Source organism: Coturnix japonica, chromosome 4 (genome assembly GCF_001577835.2).
Source record: "Coturnix japonica isolate 7356 chromosome 4, Coturnix japonica 2.1, whole genome shotgun sequence".
In the NCBI taxonomy this organism is placed as follows: domain Eukaryota; kingdom Metazoa; phylum Chordata; class Aves; order Galliformes; family Phasianidae; genus Coturnix; species Coturnix japonica.
The window spans coordinates 3,150,377-3,173,000 of NC_029519.1; the positions used below are offsets into that span (position 1 = coordinate 3,150,377).

General features: G+C 41.3%; 1 protein-coding gene across 5 annotated transcripts in view; it reads right to left on the minus strand.

Annotated features, from left to right (window-relative positions):
- The window catches only part of KLHL13 (kelch like family member 13), a 64,211-nt gene that overhangs the window by 23,400 nt on the left and 18,187 nt on the right, over positions 1–22,624 (minus strand). Inside the window, exons 1-2 of one of the 5 annotated variants that reach the window (XM_015860177.2) lie at positions 6,536–6,956; positions 5,948–6,060 (exon numbers count right to left, since the gene is read on the minus strand). The exons of 2 other annotated variants lie outside the window; for them this stretch is intronic. In XM_015860177.2, coding sequence (XP_015715663.1) covers positions 5,948–6,045 — 98 coding nt within the window. In that variant the 5' untranslated portion in view covers positions 6,046–6,060; positions 6,536–6,956. Of the gene's footprint in view, positions 1–5,947; positions 6,301–6,535; positions 6,957–22,624 lie in introns of those variants that run through there. 2 more of the 5 variants (XM_015860178.2, XM_015860176.2) reach the window with 2 other exon arrangements.

The following is a 22,624-nucleotide window of genomic DNA, read 5'->3' on the forward strand; positions in this document are numbered from 1 at the left end:
ATTTTATGTCCTTGATGTTCAAAGCCGCAGAATGCAGTCATCGCTCAGAGCCTCCCTATTTTATGCTGCACTGACACATCCTGCTCTCTGCCCTTCATGTTTGGTCTTAAGTATCAGAAACGTAAGCCCTAATTCTGTCTGCACAGCTTAATGCTTCCCACACATTACAGGAAGCACTGAAAATATTTTGCATGCACTGTTCTGCCTGATGTCATTAAATTTAGTTTTCATATATACAGAAATTATTAACTTAGCAGAATGGTTCCTTAGACTGAAAGCAAGGCTAATGGACTAAAACCCATTTATATTTACAGTGGCACCTGCACACTCAAGCTTTGGTGATTAAAAAATAAACATACTCCACTATATCCCTGCAACAACTTACACCCATCCTCGTTCTTTGTCGCAGAATGGTTGTTCTCCTATATGCTACAGAGAATAAAGCTGAGCGCTTAAAGGCCAGCAAATTAATATCCAATATTCCAACATCATGGCTTGGTAATTAACCCCTGCTCTTTTTGCCTAGGTCCTTCCATCATTCCTCTTGCTGTCACTTCTCAGAGCTGTTTTATTATTCCTTGACTGTGTCCCCCCTGGGAAGACTGGAGCTTTTTGTGTTTGGTTGGTTTGTTGTTTTGTTCGCTTTGTTTTAAGGTTGAATTGTACATTGTTTCCTCCTCCCCCCCCCTCCCCATATTGTTTAAGAGTTTAAACGTAAGCACATCAATCAGATTACAGCTGTGGGGCACTTGTCAGTTCCAGGATAAAGGACAAAAACTCGTCTTCACAGCTGATATTGCAACAGTCTCAATCACTGCTGGACTAAACACAGCCAAGCTATGAATATGCACTTCCATTTTAGTGCTCTGACTACACACGGTCACTCTGCAATCCCCACTGATTTCAACCACAACACTGACTTTTACTTTTAAGACTCCAGCATTCCCCATGCGCTCTCTACAGAAACACACAGCTATCCCCATCCAAACAACAGAAACAAGTGCGCAACGCTACAGCCAGTATAAAGTGACTGCACAACAAGGTTTTCCCCGCAACAACTGAAATGAGGGCAAAAAGAACAAAGTGGCAGATGTGGTATTCTAGTTGAATAGGTCAAGTAATACGTTCAAGACAAATCACTTCCCTGGAATTAGTATGGCACAGCATGATGCCATTATTGCAAGATTACATGGAAGGAGAAGGCGACTGCGAACATTTAAGCCATAGAATCACCTCTGAAGGTCTGGCCAGGAAATCATCAGTAGCATTAAGATACCTCATGACAACCACTTTCTCATTTGTTTTGCCAGTTTATTATTATTTCAATGAAGTTTTACACTTTAAACTTAGAATTACTTCCAGAAATATCTATTTAAAAGGGCAAAAATAAGATTAACAGGCATAAGCAAGAAGTCCACATCATGGAACTAAAAGCAACCTTCTATTTATGAAACAAACCTCTTCCACACCCTACCTCCTCTCTTCAATTGCAGGCATGCATTGTCAGATCATCTTAAAGTAGTATTTGGGGTGACTGACACGACAGCCTGGAAGCAATTGCTTCCAGTGGAACCCTTGCTAAAGGTGAGCCTGTGCTTTGGTGTGAATGGAGCACTGTCTGTCAATTGTAGGCAAGAGCCCAGCAGAAAGGTTTGCTACAGACACCCAGTGGAGGTAGTAGATACACAGCGTGGTCACAAAAGCCACCCATCAATACAGCTGGTCTCTGACCTATGCACACACACCTTGCCCTGTTTAAGAATATCACTGTATAGCACAAATTCAAAGAGCTCACTGTAGAGCAAATCAGAGATTTAGAAAAAAACAAACACAAAAAGCATTAACCTACATAAGCAGCTAAAACCAATGCTGATTACTCCGGAGTATTAAGAACTCATTCTACTTTTCTGCACACCGACTTCCATTACTGCACTGCATATCCAGTCAGACACTTCAAAACCAGATGTTTCGGGATGGATTTACACTGTCACAAACCCTCTGATAAAAGATATCCTTGGACCACCACACTTGTTTATCTCTCCCACCATTAGTCATTGATGGAAATGCATCCAAAGAAAGGCTCCCATTTAAAAATATCAAATCACTGCTCAACAGGAGAGATGGCACTAATTTTAGACACGGATTATTCCGCAGGGAGATTCTTTTAATTCAATTTTACTTATTTTTAAACACGGCATGTTGAGGACAAAGAACACTCAAATCATCATCTAGCTTTGCAGAAAATGTTTTGGCTCAAAATAGGATTAGAGAGGCTCTCATTATCCTCGTTCCTAGTATTGAATTATCTTTCTTTTACTATTTTTGCCATTGAAATGTTGCTATTGAATTAGTAGGCGTGTATCACAGTGCTTTGTTTTTCAAAGTTGCCCACATTTTCCTCTTGTAGGAATGGAAGAAACCTGGAGATCAAACCTAAATGACATCCTTACTGTGAATAAGAACGTTCTCCAAAAGTCCCTCATGTATGAGATGACGTTAGGGAATGACATCGTGAACAATCTTGTTTTGTGAGCATATTTCATTACACCTTAAAGCTGCTATACATAACCACACTGTTGTGCTCTAATTTAGAGCTTTCGCTCTTAACTTCTGCTTACTTCAATCTACATTTTGTTATTGGTTTTTGTTTTTAAATTACCTGTTTTTTAAAAGCACAGCCATCAATAAATACCTGTAATTCTGAGAAATCCTACATTTCCTATTTAGCATCACTCATTACTTCCTTCCCTCCGGTTTACTTGCTGGAATTGCTCACCTGCCTCTACCAACACCGAGATACCTGTGCCCATTCCCGCAGAGCCAACACAACAGCAAACACAAACACTTCTACCAGCAAGGCACACACTTGCTGTAAGAGCTTTTGCATTCATTTCAACCAACTGAGTGTATTCTAAGCCCTGCAGAAGAAAATGCAAAAGGACTTCATGAGAACACACACCTGCACATTATCTGCATGTTGTGAACATTCACACCAAATCATTAGTCGCATTATACCTATGTATGCTGGTCATATATATATATATATATATACGTCCATTTCTAATACAGACTTTCCTTATGAAACATCCCCGGATCTCTTGGTGGACTTGGGGCAATCTCAAGCTATTAGTGATCAGTCCCACCAACAGACAGGTTGTCTGTGTTTCTCTTCAGAGAGATCCTTCTCCCTCTGAATAATGTGAGGGCTTTCTGGAAGGGTCCTCAAAACTGCAACTATACCTGTATCTATGGGAAACCAAGCAGCAGTGATTTGCTGCTTCTCCTTTCGCTGCCTGAAATTCGGTCCGAGCCCCAGTGCAAACAGCAGATCTCCCCACACCAGATCCATGTACTTGCCTACAAATCCATTAGCTCAACTTCAGCAGGTCCCTTATTTCAAATACTACCTGGACACAAGTTTCCTGCAGCAGAGGACTCTCTCAGGTAAGCTCTTTGCACGCATTCTGCAGCTTGGGAACAAACTTTTAAAGCAGAAATTGCAGTTAGACTTCAGTTGTGCAGCTCGCAGGACAATTAACTGTTTTACAGGGGTACTTTGTACAGAGATGCCTGCTTCATCTGAGCACCAAACACGCTCAAGAGCCACAGCTCAGCATTCCAGTACAGGGAAACTAAGGCAGGGTTCAGGTACACAGACCTCATAAAAATCTGCGAGTCCCAACAATGGATTTACTCTCTAGATAAGTTACTTATAAATCAGAAGCAGGATGAAGCTTCTGAAGTTAAAGCTAACTTGAATTCAAGAAAAAGCCTGAAGAATTGGAATTTCATTGTAAGGATGACAAAACCCAAGCCTTTAAGGTCTCCCTGCTTTACATTATAAAATTCACACGACAAACCCATAACGTTAAGTTGCCTAATATTAAAGGGACTTAAGTTCCAGCTTAGATTTGTGTACTCCAGATCCAAAATATCAAATGCAGAAGTGTTCATCTGCACCTTCAGTGGTTTTATAGTCATTTTACACCAACAGATGCACTGTTTTACATGTCACTTCTGAGTACGTACTTGGAAGAAGCCCTTTGCCAATATTCAGAGCATTACTTGGGGGAGAAAACCTACAGCTGTGAAGGTGAAAAACGTATCACAAAGCACTCAGTAAATTTAGCACCATCTCTGCAATGAAAAGGATTACTCCAACACTGATGTTACCGACAAGTCTAAACCACAATGTTGGCTGTGCCAGTCTGCACCTACTACCTAATCAAATAGGTGCCATTTTGTAACATTTCTTTTTTCTTTTCCCTTATGAAGTACATGGATAATTTGGGGACTGCATTTGAGAGCCCTGCTGATATCAGGGCAGCGAATAAGCATCTCCATAAGCATTTGGATACATGGAATCACCACGAAAATGATTAAGGCTGCTGCTCACATATTTCTTACACTCAGCATCATATAGTTATGTCTGATCACTAAATCTGTTCACATACTTTCAACGCATTGAGGTAATCAGCTATATGATCCCCATCATAAAAGCTGAAGCACGCACAGAGCTAGATTAACAACTTAAAGGCAACACACAAAAGCGTTCTGTTTGAGCTGCAGACAGATCAGACCTAGCTATTCCCAATGCTGCTTGCATTTAGCAAGTACTGTAGTTTTAAAAACACATCAGATGGGACCAAAGACGTTACTACCTTGAAATGAGTTCCAAAGCCTCACAACTCTGAGGGTATTTTATATTTAATCATCAAAAAACACCTATGGTAAGCAACAATTTATTAGAAATAGCTTATTTTCTGGCAGCCTTAAGCACACTGGATGTACTCTGTGACATCAATGCTTTAAGCCTTTCTGTGAAATTTCATCCTAAAACAGAAGCATTCCCTGCTCAGGTTCCATGCAGGCAGGTTGGCTCTGCAGCCACTCGCCTTCCCAGCCACGGCAGTGGAAACCTCACACCTCTCACACTGCTTTGGGTCTGCTGCTGACCACCACACTGCTCAACAACAAGCAAAAACCATTTAGAGAAGCCCTAAACACCCATTTCTTATAGCACGTCCCTACGGCAGCTGCAGCAAAGAAATAAAAGCTGGGAAGCACGAATCCTGCAGCTAACAGGCTGCAATGCTATCAGAAAGTCAGTTTTCACAGGGATTTCCCAGATGCAGAAGTCACCTACACAGTTACTTCAGCATCTTGAAGCAACTCATGATGAGAGAGCTGCTTCCTTAAAGGCACGAGCAGTTTTCTGCCCAACGTTCAGCTTTATTTCACAGAAGGAAACAAAGCCACCTGTATATTCTAACACAGAACTCGCAGCAGCAAAAGGTGAACAAAAGCTCTGCCAAGATCAGGCAAGGCAAACAAAGCACGCTGCTTTCATGGCTATTGAAATACTCCTTTATGTAAAGCTACTTTACACGATCAAACTGAGTGACTGCACAAGCATTCAGATACCAATGATTTCTAATTTCTCTATTAAGCATTTATTTTAACTTTTTAAAATTATTAAAGGCATTCAATCTGTATTAAAGCCACGGCTTGCAAGGATAAAAGACCAAGGCAAGACGATTTCTTGCATAGAGGAACACGAACAGAAGTGCACTACAACAGAGCAGGTGATTCCACGTTCGGTTTTTAATCGGGAGGAAACATTAGCATATATACCACAAATTAAGCCTGCCTCACACCTTAAACTTCTCCATTCAGCTCTACAAATTCACACGAACTTCTCAAAAAGAACATTTACGTTATTACAAATATCGGCTCAATCTGCACAATTTCTCTACGTTTCAACAAAGAGGGAAAGACTCGACACAACATCCATCATGAGACATCCAGGATAAAAATCTCAGGGTCTACATACAAAACAAGGTAAAATTCTGGGTGCCAACATCATTCAATACATAACAAGGTATTTTGCCACAGGGTAGTCTCACGAAAGAATTCCCACCTTAATATCCTCATTTCTCTCACTTACATGTATGCTGGAGAAAGTGGCGATGACCTGGATGTTTTAAGCACAGGAACTGGGAATTTCCAGATAGCAGGAGAGCTCGTTTTCCATTTCAATGGCATGTTGTCACCACGGTACTACAATAACAGTAAACAGCGTTTCCATAACAGACTACCAACTAGGACTTCCATTCCACACACTACTGACACAGCAGTGGCTGCTGCTAAGAACAAGGAAATGATTCTGCCAATGCCCTCAAACCGATGCTTCCAATCTGTAAGACGGGGCTGCAAGGCATCTCCTTTTAAATCCTGCTGTCCCCTAAAGCAATACGATGATTCTATGGTTCTAACTCAACAATAGTGCCACCTCGTTAGGGCAGCACTGACTGCAGTATATGGATAAAAAAAGAGAAAGACTGCACCGTGCACAGCAGCACAATGCAGCCTTATTTAATAAAAGCAACTAATTCTTTTAAAGAACTATTCCTGATGCTATTGTTCTACCTTAACAGGGACACTGCAGCACAGCACTGTATTCTCTCCCTATTAACCTCCTTTCTGACCAATGAAAGCAGAAAAATGGGTTTCATATAAAAATGAAACAACGTACCTACTCAGAATACACTTGTCATCCTCTGAACATTCTTCTTTTGAGCTGCAACAATACAAATGGGATATAAATCTCAGCATAGCCTTAGGCCACGGCTAATAGAGATCAGTGACTAAATTCAGCAGCCTGTTTTCCTCCTGTGCAAGCTCTGACCAAACAATACAAGAAAGCCATTATGGAAAAAGCCCATTGCAGAAATCAGTCCTTCTAATCCATAGCTAGGAAGACAAAATAAAGCATAAATCGCTGCAGGTTTCTGCACGCTCTTCTAATAGCTTCTGCTTCAGGACGCTCTCATTTTCCTATTCTCATTTCCAGGGAGGACGAGCAAAATCTCATGCATTTTACAACACGCTATGGGAACAGAAATATCACTCTGCTTTCCGCAGCACAGAAGCGGAGAGCAGCGTGCTGTTAATAGCAGTCCTCGTAGGGACGCTATCAACAACCTAATCCTGAACGTCCCCCGGCCCCCCCAGCCCCGCAGCTCACGCATTGCCTGGAGAAGTGGGGAGGCAGCCAGGCACGCAGGTGTCCATCAGGGACCACTCTGCAACTCCGCGCTCTGCTCCATGACCTCCCGGGGCTGACGACAGCGGGGAGTTTAGAAGGCGAGCTATTAAAAATGGAATGGAGAATTTAACAGCGCGTTGTGCATAAGCAGATTGGGTTTCTAGGAAGCAAAGGGAAAGCTCTGACCATATTGATTACCTCCCTTAAGGAAAAAGAAAAATCAGAACCCGCTTATGGCCACCGTAGACAGGATCAACGCTATTGGAGACATTTATTCTACAGATTTCAGAACAGCCTTTGTGCAGCATGACAGTGTTTCTGTTCATCAGGACAGCTTAATCCCATCACAAAAAAAGCCAACACCCTGCCACACCGCTCAGCAATAAAGAGCGGAACAAAGAGCAGGATTCCTACTAATTTTTAAGGCAATTTAATAGCGCTTAGTAACACTCTGATGGGTTTTTCCAGGGGTGAAGCCTACATTGTTAAGTTTATTTGAGGGGTGAAGTCACCGTGCGATAATTGCTGCTTCTGATTGTTATTATTGAAAGTGTTTCCCAAAAATAGTTTTGTGCATTTAAAACTGTTACCATAGCCACAAGCACTGAACTAAAATAATCCAGGAAGATCACATCCAGGATGAATTCAAGGCTAGATACACTTACTGAGCAAACCCAGTTCTTTGGGATTCATAATGACATATTAGCAGCATTAAGACAGGAGCTGCTACTCAAAGAGTGCAGCACAGACATGGGTTATATAGGACGGATCATTCATATGCTATTAAGAAACAGCAGCCCCACAAATAGCAAATCCACATTTTCAGCATCAAGGAGTCCTACACTTTCATTAGAATGTATACATTCACATGTCAACAACCACACTTGTGCACCCATAAATTGCATATGACCAGCCTGTGTAGCAGGCTGCTAGATCATCCTGCCCGGCATTTCTACACTGAAGACCTAAAGCCTCATTTGAAAGGCATCAGATAACAGGACCCATAACCACACAGAAAGCCTTGAGATTTTGATTTGTATGCAAATTTGCTTTCGCATTTACCATCACATACAAACTGCCTTATAACAAGCAAATGCTGCTGCTCTCTTTCTCTGTTTTAGGTGGTGGCACCACCTACGAGGCATCTGAAGCCTGCACCCACCTGCCCTACCCAACACAAGCAGTTCGTTACAGGTTGCCCAGGGATGGGGCACCACCCTGCAGACACCCAAGGTCAGGCTGGATGGGCTCTGAGCACTGATGGAGCTGTGGGTGACCCTGCTCAGTGCAGGGAGTTGGACCAGATGGCCCTGAAGGGTCCCTTCCAACTCAAACAATTCAAATCTATGATTCTGTTTATCAACTGCAGCGCTGCTAACATGTGAGAATGATGCAAGGACAACCCATGCACCACCTTCTCAGAAGTAGCTGTATTAATACTATCTGTACCTGTTTTTAATGAAGAAAAAGTCCACCTTAGCAGTACAGTCATTGCCACACATTGACTAGTACTAAGCCAACCAACACACATGCAGAACACCAACACATCAGATGTGCTCCTCAGTTCTGAGGCCAATAAGATCACTGTGTATAGAGTGCAATACATGTGCTCAAATACCTCCTCTCCCTTGTATGCGTCTGCCCATGTTTGTTTTTCCATCTAGTTGATAAGTAATCTAATTAAAACCCTTAGAGGAAAGAAAAAAAGAAATCAATAATAGTAAACACTTTTGAAAGTGTATAAAAACCTGAGCACCACCCAACTTAATCTACTCCCAAACACCTCACACCACTGATCAAACGGTCAATGCAAAAAGAGCACAAAGCTGAAGTAGCTGTGCCAGGTACCCCAAAACCAGAGAAACGCCTTTCACTTCAGAAAGGAACCACATGAGAAACAAATCCTGTCTGCACTTCACTGCAAATCCAATGTCTGCCCAATGGCCCCAAATCAGTTCAGAACACCCTGATAAAAAACATTACTGAGACCTACTATGTAACTTCAAGCAAGTCTGCTTTTACATTAGATTCTTTCAAACTTGGATAATAAATAGAATATAACTTCAAGTGTCTTGCTGATCTTTGATGCTGTATATGGAAGACAAGAAAGCAGCATCTGCTTTTTAAGCAATTATTTCCATGCTGCTCTTTCCAAACCCAGACAGACAGCAAAGGAAGCAAGTGGCACAGCACCAAGCATGGCTGCTGGAAACTCCTCCATGACGTAACTGAATAGGTGGCATAAGAAGGAAAAGACCACAGGCCAAGTTCCCAACAAGTCACTTCACAGCCTTGAGCTGCTGACATGGTGGGAAATGATTGAGGCCATGCAGGAAGCCCTGCAAGCAACACTTGCATGAGTGCTGATCACCAATGAGGTCAGGGCTACTTCCCATCATAGCAAGGACTGTTCCCCTTTGCAATTTTTCCCCTTCTCCTATTTCCTTTGTGCTCCTTGGACACCAAGCTATTCCCATGTTACCACACACATGCTGTCGCTACAACTGCTTTTTTTCCCTTTTCCAAAAGTGCACCGTATTATGAACTACAAATTCTCTCCTAGCACAGCATGCTCACATTCCTGGGGCAGGCACATTTCCCACCAAACTTTTAAATCACCTTTGAACTCCCTATCAGAATTCCCTCCCTTTGAGGTTTTTCAAAGAAGAAACAGTCACACACAGAAAGATGTGACCAAATGCAGTGGCATCATTAAAACACACTCATTTGGGAACACTTATTTGAGTCCTGGGACTGCCATGTGACTCCTATAGAAAATCCAAGCAGCCTTAGCTTAACTTCTTCCTAGACGTGCCACTAAATTTTCATCAGCTTTAAGACAAACTTATTTTTTCCATCTCTAAAGCGTAAAGAAAGAAAAGCTGAAAGCATTTGCTCAGCCAAATGATTTGCTGTGGGTTAAGCGATTCGCTGCTCTGCTCCAGCCAGCTGCTTACCATCACTCCTTTCATTCATCTGCTGTGTATCTGAGAGCTGAAACCACTAGGTGGAAATAGGGCTCTGCTGTACAGGAGCTTTCTCAGCCTTGCAAACTCTTTCTGGCAGGACCTGAGAAATCATCACTGCTCTCAGAACCCTGTGTTCATTTTAACCATAAAGAAAAACATTCAAAGCTACAAAGCAATGCACATCTCCCATTTACATTTAGAAACACAGACAAGAAGGTTGAAATATTTCATTGCATCACAAATAACGTTTGCTTATGTTTAGATTATTTTTTAATGGCAGAGTTTAAGATAAGATTCTGGACTCAGTGACGATCAAAGAAGAGATTCCAATGCTGATGCTCAAAGTCTTCCAAACATCTTTGAACTTTTGATATTTCATCCCCATACCCAGTGTTACAAAAATTAAGGTTAATGAGAAAGGTTAATGCCTCTTTTAAATGATTTTAACCCCAGTATAGTTTGCTTCAGGCTGAAGGCAGAAACTCCATTTCAGGTTGGAAGGAACTGCTCTGGTCCTCTGTCCATCTTACAACTACTAACATATTGAAGTGATGCAAGTTGCTGCACGAGGCCATTTTAAAACAGAAGAAAATTAAAATACAACTCCAGAGCTCCAACAAGACACCCACAATGCCATAAAACTCAAACAATCATTTCCCGATCAAATCACATCTCAGCTGCTCTGAGCACAATCCTAGAAAATGAACAGGAACAAAAAACACACAGCTCTTCTCCTCAGGATCTTAAGAAAAGCATTGGTACAGTGTCACCTCCAGGTGATACCACGGCATTCCCTAAATACTGAAGTACAAGAAAACAGCTAGTCATGTGCACTGGTGACTATTTCTCTTAAAACTACAATTTTTTCTAGAAACCTCAGAAATCTACCTTACAACTAAATAGCTTTCCAATTAGATTGTCTAAAATACATTAAGAAATAACCTATAAAGAAACACGGACAGTTCTGAGTTACACCTGTGCTCTGACTCACTATCCATCGTACTGCAGATTGGACAGGTTTTGGGGTTGTTCCCATCATCTTTCTGTTGGTTAGGTGCTTTGTTTTTGATATACAGATGATGGCAAAAAGTCCCCAGATGTAAGTTACAGCATCACCCGGAAGCAACTGCACCATGAAGATACACACAGCCTCAAGAAACAAGTTCTTTATAAAATATCACAGAAAATACTTATTTTTAATTCACTGATTTTATTCTTGAGATGATGGCTCAAGAAGGACCAAGAAGTGGTAATTCAGTTTCACGTATGCTTTGTGATGGTGCAGAGTCCTAAGAAACAGCAAACACAATGCTAAGTGTGCTTTCCTGGCCATGAAAGTAGCTTTTGTCTCACTTCACTCCTAGAGGTGTTGTCTGAGCAGAGGGCTGTTGAAGAGGGCTCTGCTCTAATAACGAAGGTAAGATTTGCAGTGGAAGTCACTTCCAAGAGTAAATTCCAAGACTTCAACTTGATGTCAAGCTACAGGTCAGGGCAAGATACAACCCAAAATCTCAGCTCATAAAACTATTAGGAAAATAAGCATTAAATCACTTCAGTAGGAGTTAAAACCAAGCAGAGTTAATGGAAGTTTCCAAGTTTTGCCCTCAGCCCACGTATTCTGCTGACAACTCACAGCCCTAATGAAATGGTTTTGAATTAACACCAATTTAGCCAGCACTGTGCTCATCTTCCCCAGGTGATTATATTTAGTAAATCACTGCACAGATTTGGATGCAATGGCACTTTAGCCAAACTGACCCTCCTCAAAACAACTGGTCCAAAGCAACAGATTTTATTAGGCCAATCTCTAAGCTACAAAGAATTGATTTCTAAGCAGATTTCACACAGCTGCTAGGGTTTGTTGGCTGAGTAATTTGTTTTAGCAAAGTATGCACAAACACATTTACACACTGGATGATATGATACCAACATATTAAATTGTTCTGTAATTAAAAGGAGGATAGGACAGAGGACCAATCACTGACAACATATCCCCTGCACCAGACAGCAAGCTGCAAGTGACATTAGTGATGTGCCTACTGATGTCTTTAAGAAATATTCTAAAATAGAAGCAAGCAGGCTTTTTATTTTCTTTACACAGAAGTTATTAGTCATTTTGCATTCCCTAAACCTTATTGTCATTAGTGGTTTTTGTCCTCCTGCACATATGTAAGGCAGTCCCTATTTAGAAGGCAAGGCATGGGGAAGCAAGAATAAAGCAGACTGAGTCACTATAGAAGCACACAGTAAGTGCAGTGATCAGTTTCTTTAAGAGACAAAAAGATCAACTTTCTGAGCACAGCAACTCCTGCATAGATGGATCCAGTCTGCTGATCCACAGTCCCACACAGCCAATGTGGGCAAGCTGAAGGCCTTATCCTGAGGTCAGAGTCCCTCAGGGAAGACTGACACAGACATTGAAAAGGTTCAGAGAAAGATGCTGATGCTTCAGGCCATTACAAGTAATAACGTGCAACCTGTGAGCCAAGAGAAAAACATCAAGAAAACAGTGGGAGCACTCATTCTAGGCAAGACTTGAAGCAACTATGCCAAGCTGCACACTGTTATTTCACTGCTGCTCACTGGTTTACTTTAAGTCACAAAAGAAATGATAATTAAGAGATTTGATAAATTACACCATCAGTCTGTCTTACATTAGATATAAATTGTAAAGAAGTAACTCAAGCTTCAAAATTCAGCCTCCCTTCCTCAGGGGTTAGGCCAGTGATAACCTGTATGCTACCTGTTTGAAATGGAAAGCCAGTCCAAACTACCTGGTTTGATGCTCTTCTATCCAGAAACAAGCACAATCTTCACAGTTAAAACTGATAAAAAACACAGGACTCCAAAAGATAAAAGACCGAGCACAAAAATGACTGCAAAGTTGCTTCAGAAATACACTCATATCGAGTTCACCATCAAATGCCAAAATCCCTGCTTAATAACTATAGAAAGGAAAGTACCAATTGCATTTTACATTGGAACTGATGAGACTATAAATTAAAAGCAAGCTGAACTTCTCCTAGGCAAAGTCTCAAAAGGTGCCAATTATTTATCTCACTCAAGTTTGTTACAGATGCACAAACTGTGAATTTGCTTCCAGAAGCAAATCTAAGATGACAGTTTTAGGATATTCACTTAGAGTCAACAACTCCACAGTCATAACATCCCAATTTAGTGACAACATAAACATAACTATTCAGATAATTTAGGACCAAGCCAGGGCATATTGCATAGGAAACCATGCACAGCAGAAGCTGGTTTTAGAAAGACTCATAATGTTAATCTTGTTTGAACACTTCATAGCTTTAAGAATCCAAACTAAATAGCTTGGTCTCCCCATTGTAGATCTTCATTTCATAACACTTTCAGGCATGTTTTATATTGCAGAGGAGTGCCTCAATGAACTTTAGATGTGCAGAACATCTCATCCCTAAGGAAAACTGGAGGTCAGTGCTTTCAGCAGCCTCCACAACAGGTGCATTCTGACAGCAAAAGTGCCTTTTGATACACACACACAACACCAAGCAACTTGCATGAGCTTTGAACCAGGCCTGTCTCTGAAGTATTAACTCAAAGCAGCTGTAATTCAGGTGCTTGTCTGCCAGAGGGAGCTGAAGCCAAGAGAAAAACACAATGTAATGCAATACCTTCCAAAGTTCTGGGCTAGTTTAGCACAACACAAAATCCTTTCGCTATTCAGACAAAGCACGTCCTGCTGTGAAACTACCATCACCCACATCTCCCTCTGTCAGCAGGTCCCTTCAAACCCTGAATTCCATCACCCGCCTTTAGGATATGTTCAACTGCTGCTTGAGATCCACAGCATAGCTGCTCTGGAGATGAGCTTCCCTGACTAACACTGCGAGCACTAAGTCCCACATTATCTAATGCCTGATTACACAAAGTTCTTCTCACTTCTTGCACGGTAGCACTGTGCAAAGACCAAGTATCCAGTTAGACAGACAAGAATGCATTTCCAGTTTGATGCTTGAATGCTTACGTCCTTTTTTTCCCTCCCCAAAACACATTCCCCTTAGTGCTTCTAGAACCCTAGAAGTGCTACTGCATATAACCTTATCATTAATTTGTTCCTACAAAGCAGCAGTTCACCCAAAGAGCTTCAAACAGGCAGGAATTGGCTGCTTCTTGCCAAATAGTATAGCAAAATGCTCTCCCATCAATGCAAGACAGGATATTTTTAGACAAGATTCAGAAACACATCTTGGGAAAGAATTCCCCTATACATTATGGACAAATACTTTCCAGCCCGCACTTTAAAGTGCTTCCAGCTTCAAAAGTACTATATCTAAAGCCAGCATTAATCCCACCAGTTCTCTCATTTACAGAAAAAACAGGATGCATAGAGCTTTAAATAGATCCCTTAAACTTTGAAGGCCAACCCTCCTTAGATCAACATTTGACCAACAGCTTTAACATGAGCTTAGTAGCATCCTGTGCTTTCCTCGCGCTTAAAACAGCTTTAGGAAAATCAATGATGCCACCGTCTGGTATTCATAAGAACTGCTCTACAAGACAAGAGTGATTTTCATAAATCCCCATTTGTTAAATGGGAAAAACAGGACGCCCAGAAAACACAGTAAGATACTGATGCAGAATGATTTTTTTATTTGGTTAATTTGTACAATGCCACCTGTTTGGACCAGCTTAGGTTCAGCCTCAGTGTCCCCAGGCCTGTTATCCCTTCCTTCCCAGCAGTATCCATCCACATTCTGTGGTTTGAGGCACAACCTATTCTGTCCCTAACTCAACAGCAAGAGACCTGGAAGAGGCAGAGCAAAAAGGAGGAGTAGGGCTGGGTGTAACAGCAGCAAAGACACAGTAACAGTCTGAAGAGTCACAATGTGCGCCACAAAGGTGACCAGGGAGACATTACTCACCAGCCCTGGCAGAAATAGGAAGCTTCCTATGAAACTAGCAGATGTCTGGTGAAAAAAAAAGAGGAAGCACCACACAACACGTGCTTCAGTTGTGACACTACCAGCTTTTCAGTAACTGCTTCTTCTTACTGCACAAAAATCCAAAGCAAATGTGAAAAGTAACAAAATCAGAGCTACAAAACAGGACATTCTGCTTCAGTCTGGAAGGCCCCTGAGCACAGACTGCCATAGACTGTGATGAGATACTAAAGACATGCAGGTACACACTAACACTGCAGTAGGACCAATGCATGGAACCGTGGGATCAACCTTCAAAATCCCTCTTTCTGCAGCCTATCTGTAACTGCCTAACAATTTATACTGCTAAGAACACATAAAGGATGAATTTCAGCCACAAACCCTTTCAAGAAACTTCTGAACTTTCAGTGTAGAACTGCTTCTAGGCTGTGAAGTTCCACACACAGACTAAAAAGCAGTGCAGCTTTGGTAGAGGAAGGAAAAGGGTATGGTAATAAGTACAAGATAACACTAATAACCTGCACCATCAGAGTCAGTTGTGCTCACCAGATGCACACCTAGCACTCCTGCAATCTGGCTGTCTGACCCACAAGTTAATTACTCCTGGTGATAGTTTTCCAGTGTAAGTCTGAACTAGACAAGTTCAATTACACAGATTTCAAGAGTAAATAGAAAGCTTGTTGGTGTCAGCATCAGATAAGCCCAAACCCATGTTCAGGTACTCATTATGCACAGGACACAGATGAGCATCCCCTCTTGCCCACACACCCTTCCAAAACCCTGCAGACATTCTTTAAGATTATATATATACACACACTGTGAAGAGCTGGATATACATATATCTTGCTAATTATTTCCATATCTCCAAACAAAACATATATTAGAACTTTGCTCTAACATGCTCTCACAATTGAGGCCTTTCACTTATTCTTAACTTTAGCACTTTGGTTTCTGGAGATGCAATAATTATTTTGCCTTCACACCACCAGATGCACACAGCATGAGAAGCACAAAGCATGACTTTCTTCACAAACACCAGATTGTGCTGTGACAGCAGTTTGTCTACCTGAAGGACATTCCAGGAGATAGCAGAACACCATGAATGCACATTGGAAGAACTGAGATGAGGAACTGCAGCCACCTGAGCAGAGCATTGCTGGGTACCGCCTCAAGTGCTGTCTGGAAATGCAATGCAATCATTCCACATAATGAAGTGTTAAGGCAGCTTTTTAAAAAGCAGGCACCATCAGTCATGCCTGAGTTGTCCCTCCCTGCCCATGTATTTACAGACACCCAGAACTACTACTAACTAAATGCATTTTTGTAGTTTAGCAGAGTGTTTCTTCACTTATGTGGAACGCTGGTTCCGAATCTCAAACCTTGGACTAAAAGTACACTTGGTAATTCAAAGGCAATTTCAAATGAACTCAGTGCTTTCATGACTTTAAATCCTTGAAAGCTGAAGCTTTTGAGGCTTTTGAATAGTGCATACTGTGAGCATCAAAAGAAGGCAAAATTAATTCTGGGGGCACCTGGGAAATCTCTGCTGAGCCAGCTGTATGCTACCCAAAAACTCAAAGGACAGGATACAGCAGTCAGGTTAGGAAGGGATGAAGGCAGGGCAACACGCCAGGTATTTATTCAATAAGTCAGCACTGAACTCAAAGCAAAATGCAGTCAGGAGCGCGAGATAAGATGAGCATTGGCCACAGAAGTCTCTGTAAACAGCGATTTAAGAACTGGCTATCAAATAATAGGCCTCTATAGGGAAACCAAGAGTTACAGCAATTACTGGACCACAGGAGTTTTACATAAGCACCATTACAGAGCAGCAGCCTTTTAGTGATTCGCATCAAATTTCTGCTAACTCGTCTTCTGGTGTATATCCTGAATCAAGCAATAACACGCACAAACATACCTTTATCTGTTTGATTTCTTAACTGATGTAGAAACATAAGCAAGTTACCAACACCTCACTGCATGCAAAGCAGCTGCTGGGAGGAAAGGCTATACAATCTATAAGTCACATACACCATTAAGAAGAAAGAAAAAAAGCAAAGTATAATTATTGAACCTTGGCTTTCATGTGTCATACATACTCTTTCTAACACAAAATCCAGTAGTGTGGTTCAGTCCATTCACTCATTTTTACTTCCTGTGCCTCCAGTTTCTGGGCTGCAACTCCTACAACCCAATGCTTTTAACTGTCTAGAGAACAAGGCAAATCCTGTTCCCAAAGAACACTCCTCATCACTCCCAAGTTATGCATAGCAGAGTTGGCCAGCCTAACAGATATAGGCAGCATGTATCATGTAATTACCACCTAGTGTCTCTGTCATGTCACCATGAAAGGGATATCCTGTTCACAATGACAGACTAGTAATGCCCCAGCAAAGCCTGAGAGCAAAATACAAGACAACTACATAATTTGCTACACAGGCCCAGTTTTAATTACCTGAAAACAGAATTAATCATACTGGTTCTCTCAACACTGAAGGGGCAGAAGACCTAACTATAAGTGCTGATAGGAACCCAAACAACAGCCAGCCAGGAGAGAACAGCTTTACAAAGCATGCAAGCTTCTCTGCTCCTGATCCTTTGTTCTGCTTTACTCCCACATGACTCTGACTCACCCAAGTCATGTCAATCCATGTCTAAGCAACTACAAAGGCAGTTTTGCTATCCTCATCCAGCTGGGGTACTGAGGAACTTGCCGACTTGTTGATACTTGACATCCATGCTCTTTGAGAGCATCTGAAGATTTAACACATTTACACTAAGTGAACCTTCCCTTCCAGATCCTTGGCTGATACACCTCCACCCACCTGGTTGTCAGGTATGATTCCAATAGCCTGAAGCAGGTGCATCAGTGCAGAAAAATGAAACTAAGCCCGGAACTTGGAACAGGGCAGTTACAAGCTGGAAACTTTTGGAATCCAAAAATGGAGCTGATGTGATAACATCACTTGGGAAGATGGAAGGATACTAGCAAGATGCTCAGATTTCAGAAACGTCATAGGTAGGCATGAATACACACACAATATTGTAATGAGGCAGAACAAGTATTTCTACTGTAATAGAAAGTCCTCTGTGACTGATGCACTCCTGACTAGCTTCAAACAACGCAGGATTTTCAGTTGTTAAATTTGCTGTTACCTGCAGAAATTATACTGTTATCTGCTCTTCAGATTTCAGTATGCATTTATTTATGGGATTGGTAACCACCAGGCTGTAGGACATCATGCTACCTGAAAAACTGACCTGCTTTCCTTCAACAGCCTTCCCTGGTCCTGCAGGATGCTTCAGTAAATAAGATCATGTGATAAGATCATTAGTTGCTTCAGCTTTCACTATTCAGAGCAGGACTGTAATGTAAGTAACCTAATACTTCTCATTTTTACAAAGTACATTTAGTAATGTTACCAAGCCTAAAGTGCAGCTCAATAAAACAAATCAGAGATTCAAAGCCAACAGCTTGCTGTACAAGATGAATGCCCAAGCAAGACTGGGTATTTTTATTTCCCAGCACTGCCTCTACCACTGCATGACCATTCCCCACAACGTGCCTGATTTTCAACTAAAACCTGAATCTGTGACACATCCTTGATGTCCAAAAGCAACAGGCAGAAGAATTATCAAGCTGCATGCATGGAAAGAGAATAACATCACTATGGGTTTTTGTTTGGTTTGTTATTCTGTTTTAATAGTGTGTTCTTGGTGTTCGGATACAGGCTGTTTTTCAGATCCATTTTTAGGGTAGGAAGTACTAGCAAGGTATTCAGCACCCACTGAGAAAGGTGCATTTCCCCTTTCAAAACTAAGCTTATCAGTCAAATGAACTACACAGATTCAATCCACCAAGAGGAACATTTGGCTTTTTCTTCTCCTTCCATTTACAAATCAGTAATGTCTAATTCGTCCATACTTGGCTACATGAGAGATTATAGGTGAAAGTTATCAACAAACAACACTTCTTCACAGTAAGGAACCCGAGAACACCTGTTTATTTATCAACAGATGGCATCCTTGAACAGACTACGAGAGGAATTAAAAGGCAGCATTGTTACTTTAGATGACAACCTTTATTTTGAAGCATTTATTCAGATGATCGGCTGCTAGCTACAGCAGATTGAACTGTGCAGTAAAATGACTCACTTGCAAAACAGCTCCTCAAGTTTCCCAAGTTTCTGTGCATTATCAGTTTAATAACTATGCCAGTGTGTACCCAGAAGTGATGTGCAGTTTAAATACAAGGCCACAGTGGAGAAAAAGTGCGGAGAAGTTCCATTCTTCCCCAAAGGGAAAATGTTATAGCTGCAATTTGAGCAGACTGCTTGAGATTTCAGGCTCTGAACCACCTTATCACAAAGCACGAAGATGCTTTGGATAAAGCCTCTTGAAATTTGATGCATTCCAACAAACACTAAACTGTGCAGGAAAACAATTATTCATCCTACGCCCACCCAACAGTTGCCATCAAAAGATGATTCTGAACAAATACATCACCATCCAAGCGACAGAAGACAGAGACATGAAAACAAAAGGGAAAATGGCAATCAGCATGCCATTATGTTACACTGCCAACAAAGTCACCAGTTGGAGAAGTTTGCCATCTTGTATTTTCAGCAAAAACAGTTCATAAGGTACTGAGAAGAGTACAGAGCAGCCTGCTTTCCCAAGCAGCTAACCTAACACCTCACCACCAAGCACAGAATCATACAATCATAGAATGGCCTGGATTGAAAAAGACCACAGTGCTCATCCAGTTCCAACCCCCTGCTATGTGAAGGGTCACCAACCAGCAAACCAGGCTGCCCAGAGCCACATCCAGCCTGGCCTTGAATGCCTGCAGGGATGGGGCATCCACAGCCCCCTTGGGCAACCTGTTCCAGTACATCACCACCGCTGCATGAAAAACTTCCTTCTAATATCTAACCCAAACCTGCCTGCCTCAGTTTAAAATCATTCCCCCCTGTCCTATCACTATCCACCCTCATATACAGAATGATCCATGCCACTGAGGTGGCTGACAGCAATAACTTGCAACACCTTTTAGATGAGAGCCCACACACTGAGGTGTGCTTCACACAGTAGGACAAACTAAGTTGAAGCCAATACTGCCAAAAATTCTGTGGAGTCCACCTGACATTCTGATGAGAAATCGCATTTTTCTTTGATGAAAAGAAAATAGGTTGCAAGAAGTTACAGAACAAATGAGACATCTTGAAACTTATACTCAGACACATCATCATCTGCATGCAGTCCTTCCCAACGCTCCCTTCTGAGCTTTCTAAAGTAGCAGGTAAAGGCTATCAAGACTAACAGCAAGTAAACAATGTAAAAATAAACATCAGCTGAAAGGTCTGAAGCTAAAGAACAAAAACAGCAACAAGGATTTTGCCAATCTCAATGAAAAGCCTTTAACCCAACCTTATGCATGCAAAGAATCTACTGCTCAGCTGGGATGCGTATTTCTACTACTCCCTTCACCACCTTAAGGTTCCACTAACCCTCTTCCATTTGCAAAGTCAGGATCTGACCTAAGATGCTTCTTTCTGAATGACAGGTCTCATATTCATGAGTACATTATAAACACAAGGACAACATGGAGGTAGTCAAGATTTCCAACATCTAAAATATAGTTGTAGAGAAGATAGAGGTACCCCCTTAACAAGGACACATTTGGTTTTCTTTTACTTCATTAAAGTCTCTCCTAAAGAGATTATGAAGTAATAAATTTGTTTCCAATGAAAATCAACATTAAGTCACTTCTCTCACCTCAAAGCATCCCAGACAACGAAAACACTCTGTATAAAGAAACCAAGACAGTAAAGTTCAATAGTTCTCTTTGCCAGGAAGCATCAAAGATGAAAGTCAAAGCTGAACTGGGTCCTCAGACTTTTAATATTATAAAGCCTCAGGTGAATGTGACAACACTTGGATTAAATTAAGCATTTTGGATGTTCTTCCCTACCCGTATATTACTTGGAGTCTTTAGATAGTCTGCATTTATGCTTTTCATCTTGTCTGCAGTACTGTATCATTAGGGATGAGCAGTTTTGGCAATCTGTTTGCAAGATGGGGGATAGGGAAAAGCATTTGTTTGCAGGAACTTTTCCCTTGGCAAGGGAGCGAACTTAGAGGAAACATGAAGAGGTGCTGTTTCTCAGAATGAACTGATTCATACAAGCAAGACTCTTCCATGCATTCCATGTTTTAAGTGACTGATCAGTTCACACCATCAGATCCATCAGAATGGGCAGAAGAAGCCATCTTCCACTAGCATGTCTGCAGAAGGAGCTGCTGTCCAATGGGTAACTTTTCAGAAGCATTTCAAAACAGCCTTTTCAAGATGTAACCCATATCCCCTCATTATTTATCCCACTAAAAATCAACTTTCACAGAAATATTTCTAGTTTCAGGCAAACTCCAGTTCTCTGAAGCCTCTGAGACTCTACTGAAACATCCTCCTGCCTCATCCCTTCAACCACATTATTTACTGCAATGCATTCACCCAATACTCCTGCTTCTCTCACCACATCAAGCTCGAAAAGCTGCTTTTTAATGACCTTAAGGGCTCAGCTTTGCTGTATTTGCAACATTTGTTCCCCTTAATTAGATCAACCTTTAGCAAACTGTCCAACAAGCAACTCTGGTTTCTTTCATGTGATCATTATACACAAAGGTGCCTTAAAAAAAAAAAAAAAAAGCAGCGATAATTCCTCCTTTAAAACAACTGTAAATGTGACACATGGCACCAGACATCAGCAATTAATACTTGTTCTGAGCCCTTCACCTTGACTTGCTACCGATCCCCCACCTTCATTCCCTCTTATTTTGCTCCGAGTTGTAAGAGTTTTAGATGAAAGATGTTTGGACTTATATTTGTACACCAGCAGCGCTGGTCAGATGAGTATGCAAACAACATATTGCCTACAGAGGGCTTCTGTAACACAGAGATTGAGCTGCACTTCCTGCTGCAAAGATATTACAAAGCTGCTGCTACATTAGAAAAGCCAATTCATTCCCTCCAAGGTTATATCCAGTTTAGGCTCCTTGAAGCAAAAGTGATTACTTTATAAACCAAGTTGTGTGAAATTGTCCAAAGTCTAAAATAAAAGGAAGATACTAATTCTGAAAAAAAAAAAAAGAACAAAAAAACAGCTCATAGTGCATAGGGGAGTTCATTACAATTCAGAAACACGCGCTGGGTCAGCTCAGACTTCCTGAAATATCATTTACAGACAGCATCATTTCAGGTATGCTGCATATACTAAGAAGGAAGTGAAGCTGTTTAATAGAACAGGATCCACCGCACTGAACTCCATAAAACACCATATTTAAAGTCAGTGCAAGTAATTCTTGTTTTATGTAAACCATTCTACTGAGAAATTTGCTTCTATAGCAGACAAGAATATTACTAAAGCAATGTATAAACATTTAGCTTGTAAAAATACATTCCAATATGCAGAGGAACAGAGAATGAAATAATACCAGTGAGCATGTTACAAAGCCCCAGAAGATCTACTGCCTTCTCCTTGTATCACCCTGAAATGCAACCTAAAATGCCCCATCTACACACAAGCTAGTGCACAACATAGCAACAGGAACCATTAATGGTGCTGTGCAGACAGCAAAAGAAGCTCCTAGAGATGTTACAGGGGGGAAAAGAACAGCCTTCATATAGG